This window comes from Cucurbita pepo, chromosome 20 (assembly GCF_057944985.1).
Source record: "Cucurbita pepo subsp. pepo isolate OVF chromosome 20, ASM5794498v1, whole genome shotgun sequence".
Classification (NCBI taxonomy): Eukaryota; Viridiplantae; Streptophyta; class Magnoliopsida; order Cucurbitales; family Cucurbitaceae; genus Cucurbita; species Cucurbita pepo.
This window is the reverse complement of record NC_141817.1, coordinates 9547163-9574415: the sequence shown is the minus strand read 5'-3', so window position 1 is coordinate 9574415 and position 27253 is coordinate 9547163. Positions and strand designations below refer to the sequence as shown.

Genomic DNA, 27253 nt, shown 5'->3' with positions numbered 1-27253 from the left:
TTCAGTGGTAGCTTCATGATGAGTGTTATTGAGTTTGACTCAGTTTGGTCATAGAGGTAGTGCATTGAGGTTGTTTCGTGTTAATGCTTTTATCATGTGTGGAAATGGTTAAGAGTCTCTAAATAGGATTTTTTTCCATAAACCCATCTCAAGCGGGAGAATGGGCAACACAGGTAGACTCAGTAGTTTGTCTACACACGAGGTCTTTCTTCCATTTTAGTGTGACCTTATGGTTTGTGGAGGGTTACCAACTATCCTTTTCATAAATGATGTTCAAGATTCATGATACCATACCATCCTTCATGATTTTATGTTTGATGAGGTTGCTCCTCTTCAATTTAGGATACCCATAATTTACTTCCTAAATAATGTAAGCTAGTTAAGTAAGTTGTTCACTCTAAAGCTCAATTAGGCCATTCAGGAGATCCTGCGACACCAGGTTACATGAACTTCCTCTAAACCACATTTTGGTTTATGGCATGCATGAAAACTACCTTAAGTACTTCAGGAACTCCCAAAAGCTTAGATAGTTGTACAACTTAGGTCTGAACTTCCTAGATTCCAGACGAAAACCAAAGATAGCTAACTAAGTCATGGATGCAATTAAGAACCTATAAGTAGATTACTTATTGAGTTTATTTATACCCACAAGATATTACCTTTTTGGTTTTTTTAGATGATAGTTGATTTATTAGTCTAGGTGGAAAATTTGTGGGAGTTATGCGGCCATGAAGGAGGCTTTTCCTAGGGCGTCAGTCTTTTTGGTACTTGATTTGTATTTGGTTTTCTATGCTAGTTTTTTAATTAAATCTCAAATGGTACATTTGAATGGTAAATGTATTTGTTTATATTTTAAATTTTTTTTTTATTGTTTTAAGGTTTGTAAAAAAATTCATCGTACTTTTCGATATCTATTTGTCAGTTTTCTTGCAATTTTTTATTTGAAGTTTCAGAAAACGAGTCACGGTAGAACATAGATGTAAGTCATGATTTAGATATTTTATGTTTTGAATGTATACTTTGTTTTTTATATGTTTGTTAATGATTTCCACAACCTACTTTTTGTAAATTTTTGTTGAATTTTATAAAAATCTATTTAATTAACTATTATTTTTTAAATTATAGAAATTATAAATTATTTTCATTCTAAGTCAAGAGTGACTTGCCTCTATTTTGTATATGGCATATCAAATGTAAAGTATGTCAATGGTAAGAAATAAAAAGACAGTTGATATTAAAATATCAACCACAAATGTTCCAAAAACATTAAATTTCAAACTCCCTTCTCCCATGTCCACAATATGTTTTACTAGTCATGCAACTTTCTTGATAATAAATTTATAAATGGTCACGTATTAAAATAAACCTTATAAAAGAATGAAACATCAACAACACAAAATTAAAAGGTTAAAACTAAAGTAGAATCTCCTAAAGTAGGTATGCTTTTGTTGAGTAGTTTCTCTTATTTACTTTGATCATGAGTTTTCATTTTGTGTTCATTGTTCTTATCATCGGAAGAATATAATTTCACATTTGAATGCTTAACCTCCATGTCATCTCTGTATTTCTTATATACATCTCCTTTGTAGAAGTCTCGAGTTCTATAAGCTAGCACAAATGAAGCCATCGCTCCAAACAACGTCACTGCAGCCAAAATCATGAACGATTCACTAAAGCAATGAGTTCCATTACAAGTTAGGCCCTTCCCATTCTTCACATTTCCAATTTTAGTGGCTTCTGCATCATAAAACCTCCCTATTACTTCCACGTTCATTATATAAGATCCAAGTGGGACAGCCAGTTGCCCACAGTTGAGTAGTGTCGAGTAATGTTTGAGGCCGAAAAGATCAGAGATTATGGCAAATATCAATGGAGTTTGGGCTCCAAGGCCAAACCCAATGATCAACGAAGCTACATAGACTGAATTTATATAAGGGAATGCGATGGAGAGCAAGCCGATGCAGGTGAAAACTTGGGTAAGACCGAACAGGAAAGGGCGGGGTAATTTGTATTTGGTCGTAAGGGTTTCAAAGATGAAACCGGAGAAGACCCCACCAAAGAAATTGAATATGGAAATTCATGAAACCAAAATACTTATGGAATGATTTGGATATTTAAGTGACTCGGCGATCTGCCCAAGATTGTCAATGGCTGCAACGGACGACCCACATGCAGAAACCGTTGCTATGAAAATAAGAGCCATATCTTTGCTTAGAAGAGCTTGCAAGATGATGAAATCTTCTCCTCTTTGCGGCTCCTTACATACCTTTGAGACACTCGGCAAAGAAATTTTTGAAATTTCCTTAAGTTGTTCACGGGGAATCGAAACAATAACAAAAGGATTCATGGTTTGTTTACTGAGTTTGAAGATAAAAAGTTCTTCTTTAATAGCTATTAGAAGGGGCAGACAGATTAAGACGACGATGACCGCGACATCACCGGCATAGCCAGCCTAAGAGAAAGCAATGTTCTCTGGGTTATGGTGAGAAACAAGAGGAACATCGCGATCCCTATGGACACGTAAAGCAAGTGGTAGAACACTTTGAGCTCCTCTGGATGCTTTCGAGCTTTGATTGTCCAAATTGGAAGAAAACACAAGAAACATACAATGGAGGGTAGCCATGAAAGAAGGAAGAGAAGATCGATAGAATTTTGGTTGCCGTGGATTGCTAAATTAATCTGAGTTAGGATGGCAGCACCGAGGCCAACGAAACCCTTGAGAAGGCCTAAAATGATACCGCGTTGATTAGGAAAATTTTCAACGCTAGTGACCATAACGGCCGTGTTGGGGAAGTTCTGTGAATTAGAAGTAATATAGATGTAAACAAACATTAGCCATAAATGGGGTTTTGGGACGTTGCTAGAAATGGAGAGCCAAATCATAAAGTAACTGAAGAAATTAGAGGATATCCCCACAAGGAAAAGCATCCACGGAGGAGCCACCTCGGCGAAAAGCCCGGCAAAAACTCCGAGGTTGGAGCCGAGATCTTTAGCAAATCCCAAGGTATTAAGTTGGGCTTGATTGTAGTCAAATTTTGTTTTTAAGAGTTTGGAGTATGTTCCGAACAAGTAAGGTGAACCGCAACCGATCATGATCGGAAAAGAGGTGAACACTGAAAACCATCATTCTTCGACAACTTGTTTCACAAATAGCTAACTTTCTGTTTCATGGTTGTCGCCCATGGTCACTAACTGGACTAATGGGCGCTAAAAATTGATTATTACTTAGGAATAAGAGGTGTCAGCATTGGCTGAAAATGAGAACGAGAATTGGCTGAAAATGAGAACGAGAACGAGGAATACAGGACAGGAATAAGGAATAAAGAAGGAAGAAGGAAGAATGAAAATTGGGAATGAGATTTTGAGTCCCCAATTGGTGCCCTATAAAGAAAATTCAGTTCCAAACATCTTACCTTATGTTCATAGATAGAGTTTAATGATGGAAAATGGTTTCACAAGCGGGAACAAACACTAACTTCCTCTCTGACACCGTATATCTTTTTAGATATGTTCACAACAACATAATTTCATGAAATATACCATTTTTTACGATGATTTTTGCTACTCCATCTTCCTTTTTAAATTCGTCTTAATCTCTCTAATTTATGCAAAGAATTTACCTTTCTTGAATTTTATACTTTTCTAAAGTTTTTGTGTTTGACTCTCCAAACTTTCACTTTTTATTTTTTAATCTTCTTGAGAGAGAGTAATATTATATTTTGAGTATATTGTTTTGAGTATTCAAATGGTATATCTACTCTTGACCTCAACTGTGTTGTATTTTTTAGAATTTCAACAACTATAACGGTTTGATCTTGAGTCCTAGAAAGGATTGAGTTTGCTTTTAAACTCGTAAAGAGAGTTTGTAGCAATTTTACTCTGATCTGTGTAGAGAGTCAAGTAAGATTCTTTTCAAAATTCTCAATAGGTGCTTGGTGAATGGAGTAAGTCGAGTTTGATCGAACCACTGTCACGAATACAGTATTAAATTTTCTTACTCTTCCCTATTTAATTGTGAAATTAATATTGTGATTTATTCAATATGCTAAGCCTTTCCTAATTATTTATTGTTTTGAATAGAATTATAATTGATCTAAAAAGCTTGATAATTCGGAAAATTAAGCATATTTAAATACTTTTTTATTTAAAAGCCTATTCACCCTCTAGGGTTGCCATATTGATCCAATAGATTTGACATTTAACCACAAAGTTGCTTAGGGAACATCTAATCCTTAGGGTTGAGTATAGGATCCTTAAGGTAAATTAGTTAACCACTTTATTTATGCCTATGTCGTGATCCTGTGTATCTTAGAATTATGAGGCGCTACCTCGTTTTAGTTCTAATACTAAATGATTTGCTAAGGTCATCGTGGAATAAATTTGATCAATATCGAATCTTTATCCACAAAAGATTATTGGTGAATAGATCCATAACGTCGTGTCAAGTTCTAAGAGGGAGCGACCCTTGTGTCTACCAACTACTAAGTACTCATATAGCCTTGAAAAAGTAGGAGGTTTATTGTGAGACCATGTTTATTTTAACATATAATACTAGCACATATCAAGTTCTATTATTGAGCATACCTCATCCCATTTTCATATGTTTTCCACTTTAACTCATTTCAAAAGTTGAAAAGTTTTTTCACAAAGAATCTATAAAAATTAAATTCATACCATTTAATTATGAAAAACTTGGCTTTCCAAAAGTTATTTCTTAATGGCCCCTTTAAAAGTGTTTTTAAAATGGGTCTACTAAGAAGAGGTTTGCCCAAATCTACCACTAGTAGATATTGTCTTTTGGACTTTCCTTTTCGGACTTTCCTTCTCGGGCTTCCCATCAAGATTTTTAAAACATGTTTGCTAGGGAGAGGTTTCCATACCCTTGTAAAGGGTGTTTCGTTCTCCTACCCAACCGATGTGGGATCTTACAATTCACCCCCTTTTAGGGCCAAGCGTACTCGTTCCCTTCTTCAATCAATGTGGGACCCCTCAATCAACCCTCCATTGGGGCCAAAGTCCTTGCTGGCACACCGCCTCGTGTCCACCCCCCTTCGGGGCTCAACCTCCTCGATGGCACATCGCGTGCACTCCGGCCCCAACTCAGTTCTACAACTCGCGTGAACTCCTATCCCAAAAATCGACCCACAAACTGAACTCGATCACAGTTTTGACCTGTACGCGCCATTGTCTTTAGCTCGGCTTAGCTTCAACACGACTCAGTGCTCCATGACTTCTAATGTGCTTATTCGGGTTGGATTAGGGTTTTTGGACTCCTTCCCTACGCTTTTGGCCCTTGGCCCTTCTAGAGTTATTTTTGATCTTATTGAGGCATTTAAGGTTAGTATGACTTATAAATGGTCAATTTAAATTATATTTTAAGCTAAAAATGAAATTACGAGGAACTATCCGGTAGGTTATGTATGTTATATGTCTTAATATGTTGTCGTGAGTTAACAGTTATGTGATGCATGTAGTAGCAGCTCTATTTCAAAAAAAAAAATATGACCATTATAATTAGCAGAAAGGACATTTTTTTCGATATTTCATGTTTTGTCTACACAAAAAAATCTTATAATAAAGTTTTATGTTAGTAATGAAATGAATAATCATATTAAAATGAAATTTTAAAAAATTTAGGGATACAAAGATTTGAATCTTCCCTCTCAGAAAATATCTTTTTCAAAAGACCCTTAGGGTGTCCTCAAATTGAGTGAGCATGGGAGGTTTGAAAGATTAATGGTTTGAATTTAATCCTCAATGTTCTTCTTGTTATCTAAGCGATAGAACTCCATTTCGGTTTGTGGAATCCATATCTCCTCGTTAAAGTTCTTATACACATCCCTTTTGTAGAATTCTCGAGTCCTGTAAGCCAACACAAACATAACCACGACTCCAAACAATGTTGTTGTAGCCAATATTGTGAAAGACCCACCAAAGCAATGAGCTCCAGTGCAAGTTAACCCCTTCCCCACAATCTGCTTATGTTCACGTGAAGCTTCCATATCGTACAACTTTCCGACAACATCCACGTTCAGTATGTAAGACCCAAGTGGGACTGCCAATTGCCCACAATTGAACAGCGTCGAGTAAAGTTTAAGACCAAACATCTCAGATATTACGGCAAATAGCATTGGATTTTGAGCTCAAAATCCAAACCCAATAATTATGCAGCTAAGTAGACGGAGCCTGGGAAAGGGTAGGCGATGAAAAGCTGGCCAATGCAAGTGATGAGAAAGGCAAAAGCAAAGGTTAGAGGACGAGGTAACTTGTATTTGGTCATGAGGGTTTCTGAGATGAAGCCAGAGAAAACTCGGCCAAAGAAATTGAATATGGAAACCCACGAAACAAGGATGCCTATGGCTCGTTGTGGGTAGCCAAGTGATTCCCCAACTTGACCTAGATTATCTATAGCGGCTAGAGAGGACCCACATCCAGAAAATGTAGCTAAGCAAATAAGAGCCATATCTTTGCTGAACACGGCTTGCAAGATGGTGAAATCCTCCCCTCTTTCAGGCTTGTTCCATATGTTTTGGCAACACGAGGGCGAAACCTCGGGGACTTCCGAACTGGCAGAGGTAGCGAGGGTGGGAGGGTTTTGGTGAAGCATGGAGACTGGGACAGAAGGACCAGCGGTTTGCTTGTTGAGTTTGTAGAGCAACAACTCTTCTCTACATGCGATTAAAATGGGTATGCATAGTAAGCAAACCACAAAGGATGCGCCACCTACGTACCCAGCTTGAGAGAAAATCACTTGTTTTTGTGCAATGGTTAAAAACAAGATGAAAATGGCCAAAAGAATTGAGACGTAAAGTAACTGGTAAAACACTTTGAGTTCATCGGGATGCTTACGGATACGGATTGGTCGAATTGAGGGGAAAAGGATGAGGATTAGGAGAGAGGGGAGCCATGGGAAAAGAAGAACCAGATTGGATGGATCATTGTGGCCCTACATGGCTAAATAAAGTTGGCTTATGATGGCACCTCCAATACCCACATACCCTTTAAGAAGACCCAAAATGATCCCTCGTCGGTCGGGGAGGTTTCTCACACTCGTCACCATAATGGCAGTGTTGGCCCAATTTGAAGAATTAGTACCGAAGCAAATCAGAATGAACATTTGCCAGAATTTTGGCTTGGCGATCCGAGCAGTTATGGAGAGCCAAATCAAGAAGAAGCCGGTGAAGTTTTGAAATGCCCCAATTATGAAGAGAACCCACGTCGGAGTCACCTCCGCCAGAAGCCCCGCGATAATTCCGATGTTCGACCCGGGATCTTTGGTGAATCTCAATGTGTTAATTTGGGTTTGGCTGTAATCAAAATGGATTTTTATGACTTTGGAATATGTTGGAAACACGTAAGTGGTGCAGTTGCCGATCATCATTATCAGTCCCGCGAATACACTAAACCATCGTCCTGCTACCACTTGTTTGATGAAAGCCCAAGCTTCTAATCCTCCCTTGTTGCCCATATCTTTTTTTGGTGCCAAGCAATTCAGTGCCTCACTCTTTTAAAACCAATTAAGTTCGATAGTTTGGTGCGCTTTGGTAAATTTTAATAGACAACAAACCAAACTCAAACTTCCTCATCTTCATCATTATTGTCAGCCTAACCATTTTCTTTTTGTTACCCTAAAATAACCCAAAGCATAACTACATGCTCTCACCAAAATAACACATTCATTCATTTGTTGGTTGCGAGTTTAGTCCGCTCTACTTTAATAAACATTTCATCTATCAATTATTTTTATGAGCCCACGTCCTAGAGATCTTTTAGCTGGATGGACGGTGGGTTATGGGCCCACCACGCTTCGCGCCACTCTGATTTGTTAAATATATGGCTACAATTATTTTTATATAAATATAGCTTAATTTAGAAATATGAAAATTTGTTAAATTCCAAGTATTTGTCTATATATCTACCCAACTTGAATTAAATCCTTTTTTCACCTACAATTATTTATTTCTATTATATTTTTTTTTTTACTAACATTTTATATTCCTTGTTCTTGCTTAATTTAACCTTTTATAAACTAAACTCAATTATTTCATTAATGATTTTTTTTAAATTGAATTTAATTATTATAACATATTTTTTACCTTTCTTGTAAAGTTATCTAATTGTCGTAACAATTATATATATATTAAATAAACTTTCAATTATTCAAATATGGAATAGTATTAATTAAAAAGGGACAAAATGGGGAGAAAGTCTCTACTAGAATCATTGATGGATTATAGATTATAGATGGTTGAGAATTATTATTATTATTTAAAAGTAGTTTTCAATTTTTCAAATATTACATTGACCAAATACACACTAAATTAAATATCAACTATTTTTATCTTAAATTATTTTGACCATTATAATAAGATATACGTAGCCTTCCATATATTTAATAAGAATTATAAAAATATTAATTCATAAAAAGAGAGAAAATACCAAAGTTCTGCCTATCCACTTTATTATTGATATAAATATAATTCAAGAAATTATTATTATTATTATTATAAATGTGAAAGTTTGAATCTTCCGTTATTCATCTCTAATAAATATCAAATTAAATAATTATTTTCAACTAGACTTTCTTTAAAAGATTAAAATGTTCTTTGATCTCTAGTTAACTACGATTTATGATCGTATAAAGATGCAAGTTAGGAAGATGGGAACGAGGACGAAGATAAAGAATAAGATGATAATTATGAATATTTGTTTCCTTCTTTTTTCTTTTCTTTCTTTTTGTTCTCACACCCATGCAGCTATCTTTGAAATTCGGAATAATTGTGACTTCACTGTTTGGGCTGCCGCAGTGCTAGGCGGTGGACGACTGCTTAATCAAACTGATGTTTGGACACTCGAAGTGAAACCCGACGTTACGAATGCTCGTATTTGGGCTTGAACCAACTGCAACTTCGATGCGTCAGGTCGTGGTAGATGTGAGACTGGTGACTGTGGTGGCCTCCTCCACTGCCAAGCTTAGGGTACTCCACCCACCACCCTCGCCAAATATATATCCTACCAGTTTGATATCTTGAACTTAGACATTGGTGATATTTCTCTCACCGATGGGTTTAATGTTCCAATGGAGTTCAGCCCCACTTCTAGCGAGTGTACTGGTGGCTACCCTTTCCTTATCCCATCCAGCTAAAAGATCTGTAGGACGTGGGCTCATGTTTCCCATGCAAAACGGCTAGGAGCAGTGGGTTCTGATCAAGAACCCCTGGTCCCCCATGAAGCTATGAGACCGTTCATACACTTGCTAAGGGTACTCCTAAGGGTGTTTGTATGTCGTGGTGGTCTGTTAGACTTTTATGACTTGTCACTCTAACCACAAATCTCTAGACTTAACATAATACTTGGTTATGAAAACTAACTAAGTGTGCATGTAACTATTTTCTTTCATCATCATACATAATTCATGTAAAATAAAAATACATGCTCAGCAGGGCGATAACATCCATCAAGCTCCCGGAGCACAGAGTTCACAAATTCTCATCCTCCTTTTAGCATGAATTAAACACATACATATATACCGGAAGTTTAAAGCATAAGTGCAACACTCTAACGATTCTCATAATGCTTCACATATTACAACCCAAATCATAATAATCACATTACTTAAATTCATTCATGGAAAGCTACCACCTAAGGTAAATTCAATAGCATGCATGCATTCCAAGCGATCCTTATGAGTATTGCTTCCTAAAAATCCGTACGGTGACTTACATAATTGACGGATACCCTTCATTTAGTGTTTCTACACAAATAGCATGTCCAAAAATACTGATACAAATAAAATCGGGATAACAATCGAACAAAAAGAAGTCGAACCGGCTAAAAAGGAGCTTACACGAACCTGCCACGCGCACCACACGCCCAGGAGGATTCTAGTGGCGGATTTCACGCGCAAGTGCCATGCGCGGGCCAAAACCTGCAGTCGCAAGTCATGGACTGGGTTTTGGATGGCGGTTCAGGTTGGACGACGGGTCGGCTGCTTCGCTGTTTTGTGGATCGGTACTTGAGTTTTTTGGTTGGGTCAGGCTGTCACGAGAAGGACGAAGCTGCATTTCTCCATGTGGCGTACGAATCGTGGCTCCACCCAAAACTTGACTCGTGTCCCTCTATGATCTAGACACATTTCTCCTATCGCCGGTGGACACGTGGCTCGTCAAAAAAACTCTCTCTCTCTCTCTCTCTCTCTCCTAGCGAAACGCGAAATTCAATTTTCGGTTAGAGTTATGTCACAATTATCATGTTAGAAAATTTTCAGTTAATCCATGGATCATGAGTTATGCTTAAAGAACTTAACTTTAGTGCTCCTAGACTATGATTAACCCCATAAATTAGTCCAGAAAATCCTTAAAACAAAAATGTAAGTTATAACCTGCCCTTAAGTACCTAGTTTACAATTATGGCATTTAGGAGAACGTGGATAACTTATCATGCCTATTAGCAGTGGTGAATGATATCCCTAGAGCCGAGACCACTTCATATTCCCTCTAGGAAATTATTAATGCTCTTAAGGACATAAATAGACTTAAAAATACCCGGTGGAGTGGTACTTCATGATTAGTGCTATTGAGTTTGACTCACTTTGGTCATATAGATAGTGCATTGAGGTTCTTTCGTGTTAATGCTCTTATTATGTGTGGAAATGGTTAAGAGTCTCTAAATAGGCTCAGTAGTTTGTCTGCACACGAGGACTTTCCTCCATTTTAGTATGACGTTATGGTTTGTGGAGGGTTTACCAGCTAACCTTTTCGTGAATGATGTTCAAGATTCATGATACCATATCATCTTTCATGTTATTATGTTTGTTGAGGTTGCTCCTCTTCAATTTAGGAAACCGATAATTTACTTCCTAGACAATGTAAGCTAGTTTAGAAAGATGCTCACTCGAAAGCTCAATTAGGCCATTCAGGAGATCCTACGACACCAGATCACGTGAACTTACGATAAACCACATTTTGGTTTATGGCATGCATGAAAACTACCTTAGGTACTTTAGGAACTCCCAAAAGCTTAGATAGTTGTACAACTTAGGTCTGAACTTCCTAGACTCCAGACCAAAACCAATGGTAGCTAATTAAGCCATGAATTTAATTAAGAACTTATAAGTAGATTATTTATTGAGTTTATTTATACTCACAAGATATTTTCTTTTTCTTTTTTAAGGTGATAGTTGATTTATTGATCCTGGTGGACAATTTTTGGGAGTTATGCGGCCATGAGGGAGGGTCGTCCTAGGGCGTCAGTGTTTTTAGTACTTAGTTTGTATTTTTGTCTTCTATGCTAGTTTTTTAATTAAATCTCAAATGGTACATTTGAATTGTAAATGTATTTGTTTATATTTTTAAAACAAATGTTTTATTGTTTTAAAGTTTGAAAAAGATTTCATCGTACTTTTCGATATCTATTTCATCGTACTTGCAATTTTTTATTTGAAGTTCAAGAAAACTAGTCAGGGTAGAATATAGATATAAGTCATGATTTAAATTTTTATGTTTTGAATGTATAGTTGTTTTTGGTATGTTTGTTAATGATTTCGACGTCTGTTTTTATAAATTTTTGTTGAATTATATCAAAATCTATTTGATCAACTATTGTTTTTTAAGTTATAGAAAGTACGAGTCGATTTCATTCTAAGTTAGAAGTGGTTGTATCTTGTATATCAAATGTAAAGTATGTCAATTGCAAGAAATAAAAAGGGAGTATCCACAATTTGTTTTACTAGTCATGCAATTGTCTTTGATAATATATTTATAAATTGTCACATATTCAAGTAATCCTTACAAAAGAATGAAACATCTACGACACAAAATCAAAAGGTTAAAAGTAAAGTAGAATGTCCTAAAGTTTGATGTTTTTGTTGAGCAGTTTCTCTTATATACTTCGATCATCAGTTTTCTTTTTGTGTTCATTGTTCCTATCATCAGAAGAATATAATTCCACGTTCGACTGCGTAACCGCTATGTCATCTCTGTATTTCTTATATACATCGCCTTTGTAGAAGTCTCGAGTTCTATAAGCTAGTACAAACGAAGCCATCGCTCCAATAAAAGTCACTACAGCCAAAATCATGAACGATTCACTAAAGCAATGAGTTCCAGTGCAAGTTAGGCCCTTCCCATTCTTCACATTTCCAATTTTAGTGGCTTCTGCATCGTAAAACCTCCCTATTACCTCCACGTTCATTATATAAGATCCAAGTGGGACAGCCAGTTGCCCACAGTTGAGCAGTGTCGAGTAATGTTTGAGGCCGAAGAGATCAGAGATTATGGCAAATATCAATGGAGTTTGGGCTCCAAGGCCAAACCCAATGATCAACGAAGCTACATAGACTGAATTTATATAAGGGAATGCGATGGAGAGCAAGCCAGGTGAGAACTTGGGTAAGACCGAACATGAAAAGGCGAGGTAATTTGTATTTGGTCATAAGGGTTTCAGAGATGAAACCGGAGAAGACCCGACCAAAGAAATTGAATATGGAAATCCATGAAACCAAAATACTTATTGAATGATTTGGATATTTAAGTGACTAGGCGATCTGCCCAAGATTATCAATGGCTGCAACGGACGACCCACATGCAGAAACCGTTGCTATGAAAATAAGAGCCATATCTTTGCTTAGAAGAGCTTGCAAGATGCTGTAATCTTCTCCTCTTTGCGGCTTCTTACATACATTTGAGACACTCGGCAAAGAAATTTTTGAAATTTCCTCAAGTTGCTCGCAGGGAAGCGAAACAACAACGGAAGGATTCATGGTTTGTTTACCGAGTTTGAAGAGAAAAAGTTCTTCTTTAATAGCTATCAGAAGGGGCAGACAGATTAAGATGACGATGACCGCGACGCCACCGGCATATCCAACCTAAGAAAAAGCAATGTTTCTCTGGGTTATGGTGAGAAACAAGAGGAACACCGCTATCACTATGGACACGTAAAGCAAGCGGTAGAACACTTTGAGCTCTTGTGGATGCTTCCGACCTTTGATTGTCCGAATTGGAAGAAAACACAAGAAACATAAAATGGAGGGTAGCCATGAAAGAAGGAGGAGAAGATCAGTAGAATTTTTGTTGCCCTAAATTGCTAAATTAATTTGAGTTAGGATGGCCCCACCAAGGCCAACGAAACCCTTAAGAAGGCCCAAAATGATACCGCGTTGATCAGGAAAATTTCTGGCGTTGGTGACCATAACAGCGGTGTTGGGGAAGTTCTGTGAATTAGAAGTAATATAGATGTAAACAAACATTAGCCATAAATGGGGTTTTGGGACGTAGTCAGAAACGGAGAGCCAAATCATAAGGAAAAGCATCCACGGAGGAGCCACCTCGGCGAAAAGCCCGGCAAAAACTCCGAGGTTGGAGCCGAGATCTTTAGCGAATCCCAAGGTATTAAGTTGGGTTTGATTGTATCAAATTTTGTTTTAAGAGTTTGGAGTATGTTCCGAACAAGTAAGGTGAACCGCAACCGATCATGATCGGAAAAGAGGTGAACACTGAAAACCATCGTCCTTCAACAACTTGTTTCACAAATAGCCAACTTTCTACTCCACGGTTGTTGCCCATGGTCACCGATCGGGCAAATGGGCACTAGAATTTGATTATTGATCAAGAATAAGAGGAGTCAGTGGTGGCTGAGAATGGAGAATAAAGAATGAAGAATGGAGAATGAAAATTGGGAATGAGATTTTGGGTCCCAATTTGGTGGCCTATAAAGGAAATTCAGTTCCACAGTTTATGTACCAAACATCTTACCTAAGGTAACAAAGGCAGAGTTTAATGATGGAAAATGGTTTTGCAAGCTGAAACAAACAGCAACTTCCTCTCCTACACCCTGTCAACAATGAGCTTTTCCGGTGAACTTGAACAAGATGGATAAAAATAAATAAACCCCAAACAACAACTCACTCCTTCCATAACATCATTTGTAGTTCCTGGTGTCATACATTCATTTTCATCCCTCAAACATTCTATTTCTTTCTACTTCACAACAATAGAATTTCATAAAAGATGTAATTTTTTTCATTAACACGACCGAGAACTAAAAATTATATATGACAAAACCTATGCTAAATAGACCCATCTACTTTGAGGTTGGTTTCCACCTTTTGTGTTCTGGAAATAAATGAGAAGTATATAAATACATGAGAGGAATTTTAAAAATAGAATTTTTAAAAAACTTAAAACAATCTAAAGTTACTATCTATACCAACAATAATGTGCATCTTCATTTTCAATGAATCAACAATGTGCAAATTCTTGAAAAGTGATTTCAAAGAAAATAAGCATATTTGCAATGAGAAACTTGTCTTCGACAATTGATGGTGAGTGCAAGCATGTCTCGTAGTCAATAAAGTTAAATCTTTGAGAATACCCAAAAACCACAATCAAAATGTTCTAATACTAATTGTTGTAACGGAAGCGAAAGCAAGATCGATCGCACTCACACGCCCACAAACAGAAATTAAACAAAGAGACGCAAAAATTTACGTTGTTCTGAGGGAAAAATTCCCCTATATCAAGGAGTAGTAACAAATCTCAATAATAAAAGTGTGTACAAAGTGTATATCTTGTTAGTTTATTTAATCTTGTATTAACCGTAATTTATTTGTATTTACTGTTTGTATTTCAAATTATGTCAGTTGAGGGAAGTAATTAGTGGTTAAGGGTAGTTACTAGCGGTTAAGGGTAGTTACTAGCGGTTAGTGTGGCTATTCTGTCTATATATGTATTCTGTAACAAGTTGAATAATGAGGAAGTTGGTTTATTGTCTCTCTTAGTAGTATGTGTGTTTTCTAACATTTGGTATCAGAGCTTGGTTACATGCCTAAGATCATGCCGAGAAATAATAACAACACTGGAGAGAGAGGAGAGTCGTCGAAGTTTGCAACAAAGGAAGGTCTGGTAACACTCCAATACCCAACGTTATCGAGAACCAACTACTCAGCATGGGCTATGAAGATGAAGGTCTATTTGCGTGCTCAAGGGGTGTGGGACGCAATCGAATCAACTGAGCCTCTGGATAGTCTTGATGAAAGGAAGGATCAAATGGCCTTAGCAGCTATCTATCAAGCAATCCCTGAGGAGATGTTGTTTTTGTTAGCAGAGAAAGAGACAACAAAGGAAGCATGGCAGACACTAAAAACTATTCATCTCGGTGCTGAACGTGTAAAGGAGGCAAAGATCCAAACTCTGAAGATTGAGTTTGAAATTATGAATATGAAGGAGTCCGAGACTATTGATGATTATGCAGCAAGGTTGACAGAAGTTGTTAATAAAATACGTACTTTTGGAGACAAGTTTGAAGAGGCATACTTGGTGAAAAAATTTCTCCGCTCAGTACCTCCTAAGTTTCTTCATATCGCATCGGCAATAGAGCAATTTGCCGATTTAAAGGTGATGACTATGGAGGAAGTCATCGGTCGTCTTAAAGCATACGAGGAACGGATCGGTGGCAACAAAGAGAATGCTGAGCATGTCTTATTGACTGAAGGAGAATGGAAAGCAAAAGAATGTAGCGACAATGGAGGCCATAGCCGAAGGCGAGGTCGCAGTGGTCGCTGGAGAGGGAGAGGTCATGGACGTGGAAACGACTCGTTTCATCAAGAGAAGAAGGCTGACAAGAGCAAGGTAAGATGCTACAATTGTCAAGGCCTAGGCCACTATGCCTCAGAATGTCGGAAGGTGAAGTGTTATAATTGCCAAAAGATTGGCCATTATGCATCCGACTGTAGATCGAAGAAAAGGGAGGACCATTATGCATCCGACTGTAGATCGAAGAAATGGGAGGATCAGGCGCACTTGGCTGAGACGCAAAGTGATGAGGATGAGCCAGCCTTACTTACAGCACAAGTTTGTGAAGTCCGAACTCTCGGTTCACCAGAGTTGACGGAAATGGCTCTTTATGAAGAGAAGATTGTCTCGGAAGAAATTGAGAAGAAAAACAACATTTGGTTCCTAGATACGGGAGCCAGTAATCACATGACTGGTTGTTGAGGTTGGTTCTCGGAATTGAACGAGTCAGTGACCGGCACGGTGAAGTTCGGAGATGGAACACTTGTAGAGATAAAAGGACATGGAGATGTGAAGGCTGCGTCTGTGAAAAAAACAGAGAAGATGATTGATGAGGAGAAAATCGATGGCTCTGTGAAGATTGAATCGAAGGAAAAAACAGAGAAGCGAGAAGAGAAGAAGAGCGATGGCGAGAAAATCGTTGGCACTGTGAAGTTTGAATCCAAGGAGAAGAGCGATAGCGTTGTGGCGGAGGTCCAGAATGTGGCAACGGAGGTAGCGAAAGTAAAGGAGATAAAAGAGAAGGACTGTGACGGCGAGAAGAAGGAGAAGGAGGACGGAAACAATGGCGGTGCTATTGAAAAACAGGTCGCCGGATAAACGAAAGCGGAGAAGGAGAAGGAGGCCATTGTTTCCGGCAGTGCAATTGAGGTGGCACAGGTAATTAAACCTGTTGAGGAAAAGCCATTGGCCGGACAAGTAGAACAGGTAATTAAAACTGTCGATGAAAAGCAGTTGCCCATTGAAAGGAAGACAGAGAAGAAGGAAGGCGGAGATAATGGCGGCAGCTTTCATCCTAGGAAGCGGAGTATATTGTGGCGACGTCAGCTGCTTGTCAAGGAATATGGTTAGGACGTTTACTGAAAGAATTGATTTGAAGAATGTAAGAATGTGAAGATCGAAATACAAGATTAAGGGGATGATTTGTTAGTTTATTTAATCTTGTATTAACCGTAATTTATTTGTATTTACTGTTTGTATTTCAAATTATGTCAGTTGAGGGAAGTAATTAGCGGGTAAGGGTAGTTACTAGCGGTTAAGGGTAGTTACTAGCGGTTAGTGTGGCTATTCTGTCTATATATGTATTCTGTAACAAGTTGAATAATGAGGAAGTTGGTTTATTGTCTCTCTTAGTTGTAGTTGTATGTGTGTTTTCTAACATATCTCACCCTCTCCCACTACAAAGTCTCTCAACAAAGTTCCTCCCAAATGTCACTCAACAAATACAAAAATGACATTCAAACTCAATACATCTCAATACGTTAAAAAATGACATTCAAACTCAATATATATATCCTACCTATACTTTAATTTCATATTTACATACGTCGTAGTGACAAAACTTTCTTTCGGCACTACCACTTTTAATTTATAGCATACTATAAGATATTGTTGTCTATCAAGCTTCTTTTGTCATTTTCATTTGAAACTACTTACTCATCACTATACATTGGTACATTCATTTTCATCTTTATGGTATTAATAAAGAGTGCCGAGTGTTTTCCACAAAAAGTTGTGCTCAACCAGAAGTTCATTGGATACATCTTAGACTTAGATTCATTTGGGAGATACATGTATTAGATTACTCATGAATCACCATAACGATAGTATATATATTCGGCAAATTCATTATTTAATACTTTGGTACATGGAGAATGTTGCAAAAGGCGTATATAAAGATCGCCTAGGTAGAGATTTCAACAAAAACAAATAACTTAAGAAAGAGAATAGAAAATTATGCCCGTTTCCATAAAGAATAGCAAATTACAAACACGAATAGAGTTTCGTCCCAATGGCATGAGACCCATATCCAAAGCTATTTGACAACCTTGGTTGATATGATCATATAGAAATTTTTAGCTTGAAATTTAGATATCAATTTCAATTATGTGCCTAAACGAAATGTTTAAGGCAAAGAATACAATACTTGACAAGATTTGGCGACACACCAACTACATTAAAGCTTGAGAAAATTATATTTGGGCGGCATATCCATCCGTGGTAAATTGTTACCACCTTTCTTCCTGTCATCTATACAATAGAATTCCATATCCGATTGAGGAATCCACATGTCCTCTCTATACTTGTTATAAACGTCGCCTTTGTAAAAGTCTTGAGTCCTATAAGCCAACACAAGCGAAACCACTGCTCCGAACAATACCACCACAGCCAAAATCAAGAAAGACCCACTAAAGCAAGGAGTGCCCGTGCAAGTTAGCCCCTTCCCATTCTTAACCCCACCAAGCTTTGCTGCTTCAATGTCATACAACTTCCCAATTACATCAACGTTCAGTATGTAAGATCCAATTGGGACAGCCAATTGCCCACAATTGAAGATTGTCGAGTAATATTTGAGGCCGAAGAGTTCCGAGATTATGGCGAACACCATTGGAACTTGCGCTCCAAATCCGAACCCAATGATCAAGGACGCTGCGTAAACGGAACCCTTATATGGGAAGGCAATAAAGAGAATGCCAATGCAAGTTAAAAGATGGGAAAAAGCGAATATGAGAGGACGGGGTAATTTGTATTTGGTCATAAGCGCTTCCGAGATGAAACCGGAGAAGACCCGACCGAAGAAATTGAATATCGAAACCCATGAAACGAATATGCTTATTGATTGAGATGGATAGCCAAGTGATTCACCAACTTGACCTAAGTTATCAATGGCTGCAATTGATGCGCCACAGGCAGTAAGTGTGGCTATGAAAACAAGCGCCATGTCTTTGCTGAATAAAGCTTGTAAAATGGTGAAATCTTCACCTCTTTGTGGCTTTTTGAATGTCATTGAGAAACACGAGGTTGAAGCTTCGGGAATTTGCTGTATTGTGGGTGGGGCTTTGGGGGAAGGCTCGTGCTCCGGCATTAAAATGGGGACGGTAGGATTGTTATTTAGGGTTTGTTTGTTGAGTTTGAAGAGCATGAACTCTTCTCTAATGGCTATCAAAAGAGGGATAAGCAATAAGCCGATGATGACGGTGGCGCCGCTCATGTAAGCTTCTTGAGTAAACACTGTTTGTTTTTGGGTTATGGTTAAGAATAAGAGAAACAGCGCCAAAATTATGGACACATAAAGCAAATGGTAAAGAACTCTAAGCTCATCTGGATGTTTACGGACTTTGATTGGTCGAATTGAGAGAAAAAACAACATAGACACAACGGTTGGTAGCCAAGAGAGAAGAAGCACCAAATTGGTTGGGTTATCATGGCCGTAAAGAGCTAAATAGAATTGAGTCAAAATAGCACCTCCGAACCCAACGAAACCCTTGAGAAGCCCGAGAATGATGCCTCGTCGGTCCGGGAAGTTTCGAACGCTCGTGACCAAAATGGCGGTGTTGGCGAAATTTTGTGAATTCGCAGCTACGCAGATGAAAAGGAACATTTCCCAAAACGAGGGCTTGGCGATACGGCCGGTGATGGAGAGCCAAATCATGAAGTAGCTCCAGAAGTTGAGAGATGAGCCGACGAGGAATAGAACCCACGGTGGAGCAACTTCGCCGAGAAGGCCAGCGAAAACTCCGAAGTTTGAGCCGAGATCTTTGGCAAATCCTAATGTGTTGATTTGTGTTTGATTGTAATCGAATTGCGACTTTATCGCTTTTGAGTATGTTCCGAAAATGTAGGTTGAACCAGCTCCGATCATGATTAGAAAGGAGGCGAATACCGCAAACCATCGTCCTTCGACGACTTGTTTGATAAAACGCCAGCTTTCTGGTAAAGAGTTGTCGGCCATTGCTACAAAGAATGGTTGGTAATGGAAGAGGAGAGTTGCGGAGAAGATTGGAGGTGAGAATTGTGTTTAATTTGGTGGGTTAATAAAAGGAATTCAATTCTTCAGTTTGTGTAACAAATACCTGTCTCATCTGACATCTGTATAATTTAACGTTGGTGTCCTTCAAGTTGTAACGAAGTCAAAACTTCCTAACCAATGATATCACAACAACTACAGCTAACCATTTGTTAGTTAATCAAATAGGAAAATGTTAGAATCCCACTAACTCATATATTCGATATAAAGATTAGATCTAAATGAAGAGCACGAAATAGAGAATATATCAATCATGAGTACATTAATAATAGAGATATATTATTTATACACTAATGTCTTATACTTGAAATAAATTTTGGATAAGTGACCGTTTGATGGACTATGGTACATCAATGTTATGCTAAAATTGCATTTTTGAATGAGTGTCGATATATTACTGATATATTACTCGTATGCACTATTGATACATCAGTATCTACTTTATATTCAAAATATCAATTGTATACCTATATTATATGGCTAAATTAATAAGAATATATATATTAAAAAAAAAGCATTTAAATTTTTTTAAAATCGTTAATATTAAGTTTCAAAAAATACTCATCAACTTTCTTAAATAGAGTATTCTATGAATTTTCTCTAAGTTTCTCCTCTTTTAATCTCCCGTAGATTTCTTTCCATGGGTTCTTATAATTTTTTTTTTCTTGGGTTCGAGTTATAACATGAAAATTTTGTGAGGATATTTGACATCATTGACATCACATTTCATCATTGTGAGTAGGTTATCCAGAATTTTTACGATACTTACATATTATATATATATATATATATATATATATATATATATATATATATATATATATATAAAAGCAATTCATGGCTTTTGTTAACCATTATAAATTTTCTATTTTATTTTTATGTTCAAAACAAAAATTAATGTTATGTCCTTTTAAAAAAAAATATGTTGTACTTATAGATTAGTGATTACTTTGTTGAGATTGTTCTCTAGTCAAGAAAATGGTCGATTATGTTGTAGATGAAGTCCTACTCACATGAAGTCGGTCACTCTTCGAGATGGAATGGAAAGGGGGAGGAGATTCACGAACAAGAAAATGGATCCAATGACTTCGAAAGAATTGAACGAGGAGCTGTATATGACAATCTCATGTACAATTGTGTCGAGTGGCCATATGGGTGACTTTGTCAACTTTTTCACTATCACTCAAAAAAAACAAAAAAAAAAAAAAAATCTTTTCTTTCTTCTTTCCGAGTTATTTATTATTTATACTATTTTAGAAGATAAAAGGACCAAGTAAGAAATTAGAAAGGAAAAAACTAAATTTCTATTTGATAAACTCTATTTTTATTTAAATTATAGAAATTAATGTCCATTTTTATTCCAAGTGACTTTGGATATCTCAAAAGAGAGTCATTATAGATATTGTTATTGTTGACATATCAAATATGAAATATGTCGACATTATCAAATATAAAATATGTCAGTGCATGAAATAAAAGACAGTTAGATATTCTATATATATAAACTACTAATATTTTAAAAATCTTAAATTTCAAATTCCATTCTTCAATATACACAATTTGTTTTACTAGTCATGTAACTGTCCTTGATTATATTAATAAATTGTCACGTTTTCAAGCCATCTTTTAAAAAGGATAAAACATATACACACAAAATTAAAAAGTTAAAAGGAAAAAAGAATGCCCTAAAGTAGGTATGTTTTTGTTGTGCAATTTCTCTTATTTACTTCCATCATCATTTTTTTTTCCTCACCAGAAGAATATAATTTCACGTTCGACTGCGTAACCCTCATGTCATCTCTGTATTTTTTATATATATCGCCTTTGTAGAAGTCTCGAGTTCCATAACCCAGCACAAACGAAGTCATCGCTCCAAACGAAGTCCCTGCAGCCAAAATCATTAACGATTCACTAAAGCAATGAGTTCCAATGCAAGTTAGACTCTTCCCGTTCTTCACATTCTTTATTTTAGTGGCTTCAGCATCGTAAAACTTCCCTACTACTTCCATGTTCATTATATATGATCCAAGTGGGACTGCCAGTTGCCCACAGTTGAGCAGTGTCGAGTAATGTTTGAGGCCAAAGAGATCAGAGATTATGGCCAATATCAATGGAGTTTGGGCTCCAAGGCCAAACCCAATGATCAATGAAGCTACATAGACTGAATTTATAAAAGGGAAGGCGATGGAGAGCAAGCAGGTGCGGGTGAAAAGTTGGGTAAGACCGAACATGAAAGGGCGAGGTAAATGTATTTGGTTATAAGGATTTCAGAGATGAAAGCAGAGAAGACCCGACCAAAGAAATTTATTATGGAAATCCATGAAACTAGAATACTTATGGAATGAGTTGGATATTTAAGTGAGTCGGCGATCTCCTCAAGATTGTCAATGGCTGCAATGGACGACCCACATGCAGAAATCGTTGCTATAAAAATAAGAGCCAAATCTTTGGTTAGAAGAGCTTGCAAGATGCTGAAATCTTCTCCTGTTTGGGGTACATATTGAGACACTGGGCAAAGAAATTTTTGTAATTTTCTCGAGTTGCTCACAATGTAACGACCCGAAATTTTCTACTTAATTTAAGGTCGCTACTGTATACATACCATAAACATTGAATGCGGAAGACTTCATTTAAATTCCATAAAACATAACCTTTAACTTAAAAACACAGCCATGGACTTACGTGTTTCGAAAACATCTTTAAAACGACACAACAAAAGACCCGAAATAAAATAAATAAGCGTTTAAGTTTAAAACATCCTATTCTATCCTAAGTCTAAGAAAATAAATACCACTATCCTATGCATGTGACATAATCTCGAGTTGCGATGCCGTTGTCAGCCGTACAGGAATGCCTTGCCTTAACCTGAAAAATGTAGTAGCACATGGCCTGAGTATTTAAAGAAATACTCAGTAAGTGACCCCACTATTGGGGTTAAATGCAACAATCACATGCAATGAAATGATGGGACCTATCTTTCATTTCGTTTCGTTTCATTTCGTTTCGTTTCATTTCGTTTCGTTTCGTTTCATTTTCCCTACGGTGTAATCCTAACAGGTAATCATGGACGTGTACCATATACTCTACACGCAGCCCATACGTGCGAGTATGAGCTCACCAGCTAGTTCGCACACCGCTGGGCCACTGTCCCTAGCCGGTGGGCATGCTCTGGGGGCCCATCGGGACCCGTTAAAACTAAAACCGTCACGGCAGCGCTATGCAGGGCATAACGATCGTTGTCCTGCCATTTGATGTACGCGTCCGTACCCTCGTGATGGGATAGGGGTATCCCCCCAAATGCATGATCACACAATATGCATGAGGTCCCACTAGCCCTACAGTCATCATTTAATGAACATAACCCTGTGTCACGTTTTCATGCTTACATGTCATTCTCATTCTCATTTCGTTACATATCATACATATTCCTAGCGGGGTTATGTATCATGCAATTTACCGTATTTCATGTCATACAATTCATTCAATTACATTTCAATACTCATACAACAAGCCATAATCGTATAAGGGCCACACATCGTCACATGCATTCATATCACATCAACTAAGCAGCATAAATAACATACATTCACGTTCACATGATTTCGTACTTAAGCTCAATAATCTAGCATACAATGTATCATATCATAACCGAGTCAATAACGCAAACACTTCATAGTCATATCATTCTCTGACTTACCACAGTCTTAACGTTCTTATACCTATCACAGACATATCATTACGTGACGTACCTTAGTCATATCGTCACAAGAATGTACCCTAATGCTATCGTTCTATCAATCTATCACAAACCTATCCCTTTCTACCCATAAGCTAACCGTATTCCTTCATCAATCTCTCCTATCCATAGCACTCCGGTATGTAACCTAACTCTAACGTTTCATGAACGTATCTTACTCCTATCGTTACATTTCGTTTTGTGCATCATTCTCGTACCCTATCTCAAACCTATCCTTGAGCACATCGTATCATAATTATTATCATACAAACCACATATTATAACATGACATAACATATAGGAAGCATATCAATCCACAGACAATTCACACTTATCAATATATATGACACGTGTAGAACCACAGGGCACGTGTCAACATCAAATATAACCACGCCGATAGTAAGGTCACTTACCTGGCTAGCTTAAGTCGTTGTCACAAATATATCTTTAATGAAAGTTCGATTCCGTCCTTTGAAATCCGAGTCAACCTATATGAGTTCATGACATCAGTTTTAAGTTTGAACTCTATAAAATTATTTCTCTATTTTATGTTGACCCATGTGTTATACTTCATGCGAACGTTAGAGTCTTGAACGTTAGGGTCTTTGCTTGAGTTAGGTGTTGAAATATTTATATATGTTTGTTATAGTATTATTTTCATACAAACCATTTAATACTCATAAAAATTTACCAGATATTTATTTTCTCTGATGGTGTTTAATACCCTAACATTTTCCAGATAATTTTCAATTATATTCAGTCCCTTTTTAAAACTTAATCTGAACCCTTTTTGTGCTTGTTTTTGCATAAGAGAAGAAATTGTGATTAGTTAAATCTATTTAATCCTTTCTTTTTATTTTTGTTTGTTACTTTTTCAATTAGGTTGGCAATTACTTCTGGCCAATTTAATCGATTCTATTTTGTTTCTGCTATTGATCATGACGTATCTTTCTAATTAAATGGCAAAATAAAACTAAATAATTGGATAAAAGAAAAGGAGATCTGAGATATAACTTACCGAGAAATCTCAAATCTCTCTCCCCTCTCCCAGGTAAATCTTGAGCATCTCTGTCAACCCATCTCCTATAAATTTGATGAAGGCATGTCTGTTTTCTCAAATGTGAGATTTTTCATTTCTGTTTCATTTGCCAGGATTCTGAGGTGTGTTGAGGAGAGATTATTGGGGAAGTGACTCACGGGAGATAAAAGAGGGAATAATGTTTTTTTTTTTTTTTTTTAATTATTATTATTATTATTTTTTTTATACATAATAATAATTTTTATTTGTTTATTTATTTATTTTTGGACTGTTACACACAATTAATTTGAATAGCAACAGATGGACTCATGGTTTGTTTATCAAGTTTGAAGAGAAAAAATTCTTCTTTAATAGCTATCAGAAGGGGTAAACAGATTAAGACGACCATGACTGCGTCGTCACCAACATAGCCTATTAGATAAATCCCTAAGTTAAGTCATTCCTATTTTTTTTTGTTCGAGTGATCCCTCTTTCTTAGTTAAAGCCACACAAATTAAGAGTGGAATAGCCACGCGTGGGAGGGCTTTAATTCATTTGCCATTTTTTTTCTATTTTTAGGATATACTGTTATTTAAATATGACAATTGAACGACAAAATGATATTGGGTCTTCAACGCAAATATTGTCTCTCTCTTTATTCTTCCGTTATTTTCTTCTCCCAACAATTTCTTCGGTTTTTTCCTCCGTCAACGATTTCCTCACACTCAGTCGCAGATAACATAGCCAGCCTGAGAGAAAGCAATGTTTCTCTGGGTTATGATGAGAAACAAGAGGAACACCACTATCGCTATGGATACATAAAGCAAGTGGTAGAACACTTTGAGCTCCTGTGGATGCTTCCGAGCTTTGATTGTCTGAATTGGAAGAAAACAAAAGAAACATACAATGGAAGGTAGCCATGAAAGAAGGAAGAGAAGATCGATAGAATTTTGGTTGCCGTAAATTGCTAAATTAATTTGAGTTAGGATGGCCCCATGGAGGCCAACGAAACCCTTGAGAAGTCCCACAATGATACCGCGTTGATCAGAAAAATTTCCAACGCTAGTGACCATAACGGCGGTGTTGGGGAAGTTCTGTGAACTTGAAGTAATATAGATGTAAACAAACTGTTAGGATCGATATCAGTTGTTAGCTCTAATACCAATTGTTAGGATTGCTCAACAACACACACAATCGAACAAGATGAACACAAAAAACATGAGGGAGAAAATACAAGGAGAAATATTGGCTAAAAGTTTTATTTTTGATGACTTCAGATATGTACAACAAGATAGAATACAGAGAAGGAAGAAAAGTACAATTTGAGAGCACCGCCAAGTGAGGTATATATATGGTTTCAATTTACTAAATATAGCTTCCAAAGATTTAATCCTACAAGATATATCTAACAAATATATCTCTATCAAATCTTTCCAAATATCTACCATATATATCTGTTAGGATCACACAACAACGCACACACTCGATCTAGATGAACACAAAGAACAAGATAGAGAAAATGCAAGGAGAATATTAGCTAAATGATTTGTATTGATGAGTCCAAGTATATACAGTAAGAGAGAATACAGAGAATATAGAAAGTACATTTTCAAAGCTCTGCCTGGGTATATGTTTAGCTTACTATATATAGTTTTACCAGATATAACCATCTACTATATATAACTATCTACCATATATAGCTTTACCAGATATAGCTTTTTACTGTACATAGTTATTTACTATAAATTACAATTTACTTTATATGTCATTTACTAAATATAGTTTTACTATGTATAACCGTTGACTAAGCTATAAATAAGCATTAGGCTCGATAGCCTAACAATTCTCCCACTTGGAGACGGATCTAGTCAACCAAGAATTTCATTCTCAAACGACCATGAGCATCTTCATGGCACCATACCAATTGATGCTTTGCACAACCTCAATATTCCAACATCAACACATTTTGTCAACATGTTTGTTGGATTCTTTGCACCCTCTATCTTCTCCAAACACATCACCATCTTCCACTAACCTATGAGTGAAATTGAATTGCCTTCTGTGTTTTGTCTTTAAATGATAGACCGAGTTCCTCACCAACTATATGGCACTCTGACTATCTCTATAAAGAATTTTTTCGTGCTGCTTCTTGCCCAATTCTTCTAGATAGTCAGTCATTCATATTGTCTCCTTTCCAGCTTCTGTTATTGCCATGTACTCAGCCTCAGTACAGCACATTTTTGAAGCCTAGACATCCCATCATTCATGGCTTGCTCCCACTTGGTTGTATCCTCCAATTGTAGGGCCTCATCAAAGGGCTCTGGTTCCCTTTCATTAGCAACAAATAGGGTAATGAAGGTACATACATATCTGGTACTCTGATAGTACTGGATGATCTTCTCAACACCAGTTCAGGTGTTACTTGCACTACTGCTGGTTCTTCTGCAACAGTCTCAGAAGTTTCTTGAGTATCTGCTATAACATCATTAGGTGAGTTTTTCCGCAACTCAACCTCAACTCCCACTTGCTTCGTTGTCTTGGAACCTTGCTCCACATCTGGTTCCTCAGCAGTAGTCTCAAGAGTTTCATGAGTATCTACTACATCACTAGGTGAGTTTCCCTGCAACTCAAGCTCAATTTCCACTTGCTTCGTGGTCTTGGAACCTTGCTCCACAATTGGTTCCTCAGCAGTAGTCTCAGGAGTTTCATGAGTATCTGCTACAACATCACTTAGTGAGTTTCCCTGCAACTCAAGCTCAACTCCCACTTTCTTCAATTCTCTAGCAGTTCTTGTGAAGCTAACTCGTTTCTGCTTGCTCATAACGTAGTTCTCACATGATCCACATCAACAAATTTCAGACCTTCTAAAACTCCTTTCGTAGCCAGCATCTTCATTCCTTTCA

At 37.1% G+C, this 27253-nt stretch overlaps 3 protein-coding genes across 3 annotated transcripts; all 3 read right to left on the bottom strand.

Moving 5' to 3' along the window:
• Positions 1–1462: 1462 nt before the first annotated feature.
• LOC147786528 (protein NUCLEAR FUSION DEFECTIVE 4-like) lies at positions 1463–3093 on the bottom strand. Its single transcript, XM_087120492.1, has 3 exons — positions 2608–3093; positions 2095–2452; positions 1463–1920 (listed from the first exon to the last, which is right to left on the bottom strand). Exons 1-3 carry the CDS (start codon positions 3091–3093, stop codon positions 1463–1465), a joined length of 1302 nt encoding a protein of 433 aa, XP_086976618.1.
• Positions 3094–6163: 3070 nt separating this feature from the next.
• On the bottom strand, positions 6164–7468 carry LOC147786527 (uncharacterized). Its single transcript, XM_087120491.1, has 2 exons — positions 6999–7468; positions 6164–6668 (listed from the first exon to the last, which is right to left on the bottom strand). Exons 1-2 carry the CDS (start codon positions 7466–7468, stop codon positions 6164–6166), a joined length of 975 nt encoding a protein of 324 aa, XP_086976617.1.
• A 10277-nt stretch (positions 7469–17745) lies between these two features.
• Positions 17746–19521, bottom strand: LOC147786526 (protein NUCLEAR FUSION DEFECTIVE 4-like). Its single transcript, XM_087120490.1, has one exon. The coding sequence runs from the start codon at positions 19519–19521 to the stop codon at positions 17746–17748; it is 1776 nt and encodes a 591-aa protein (XP_086976616.1).
• Positions 19522–27253: the final 7732 nt, after the last annotated feature.

Excerpts from the sequence above, each read along its gene's own strand:
- LOC147786528 (XM_087120492.1), bottom strand. The coding sequence starts at position 3,093 with ATGATCGGTTGCGGTTCACCTTACTTGTTCGGAACATACTCCAAACTC. Across the intron at positions 2,453-2,607 it reads TTTCATGGCTACCCTCCATT|GCTGGCTATGCCGGTGATGT; the intron begins GTATGTTTCTTG and ends GCTTTCTCTTAG. Across the intron at positions 1,921-2,094 it reads ATATCCAAATCATTCCATAA|TCTATGTAGCTTCGTTGATC; the intron begins GTATTTTGGTTT and ends ATATAAATTCAG.
- LOC147786527 (XM_087120491.1), bottom strand. The coding sequence starts at position 7,468 with ATGGGCAACAAGGGAGGATTAGAAGCTTGGGCTTTCATCAAACAAGTG. Across the intron at positions 6,669-6,998 it reads ATTTTGGGTCTTCTTAAAGG|AGAAGAGTTGTTGCTCTACA; the intron begins GTATGTGGGTAT and ends AATCGCATGTAG.
- LOC147786526 (XM_087120490.1), bottom strand. The coding sequence starts at position 19,521 with ATGGCCGACAACTCTTTACCAGAAAGCTGGCGTTTTATCAAACAAGTC.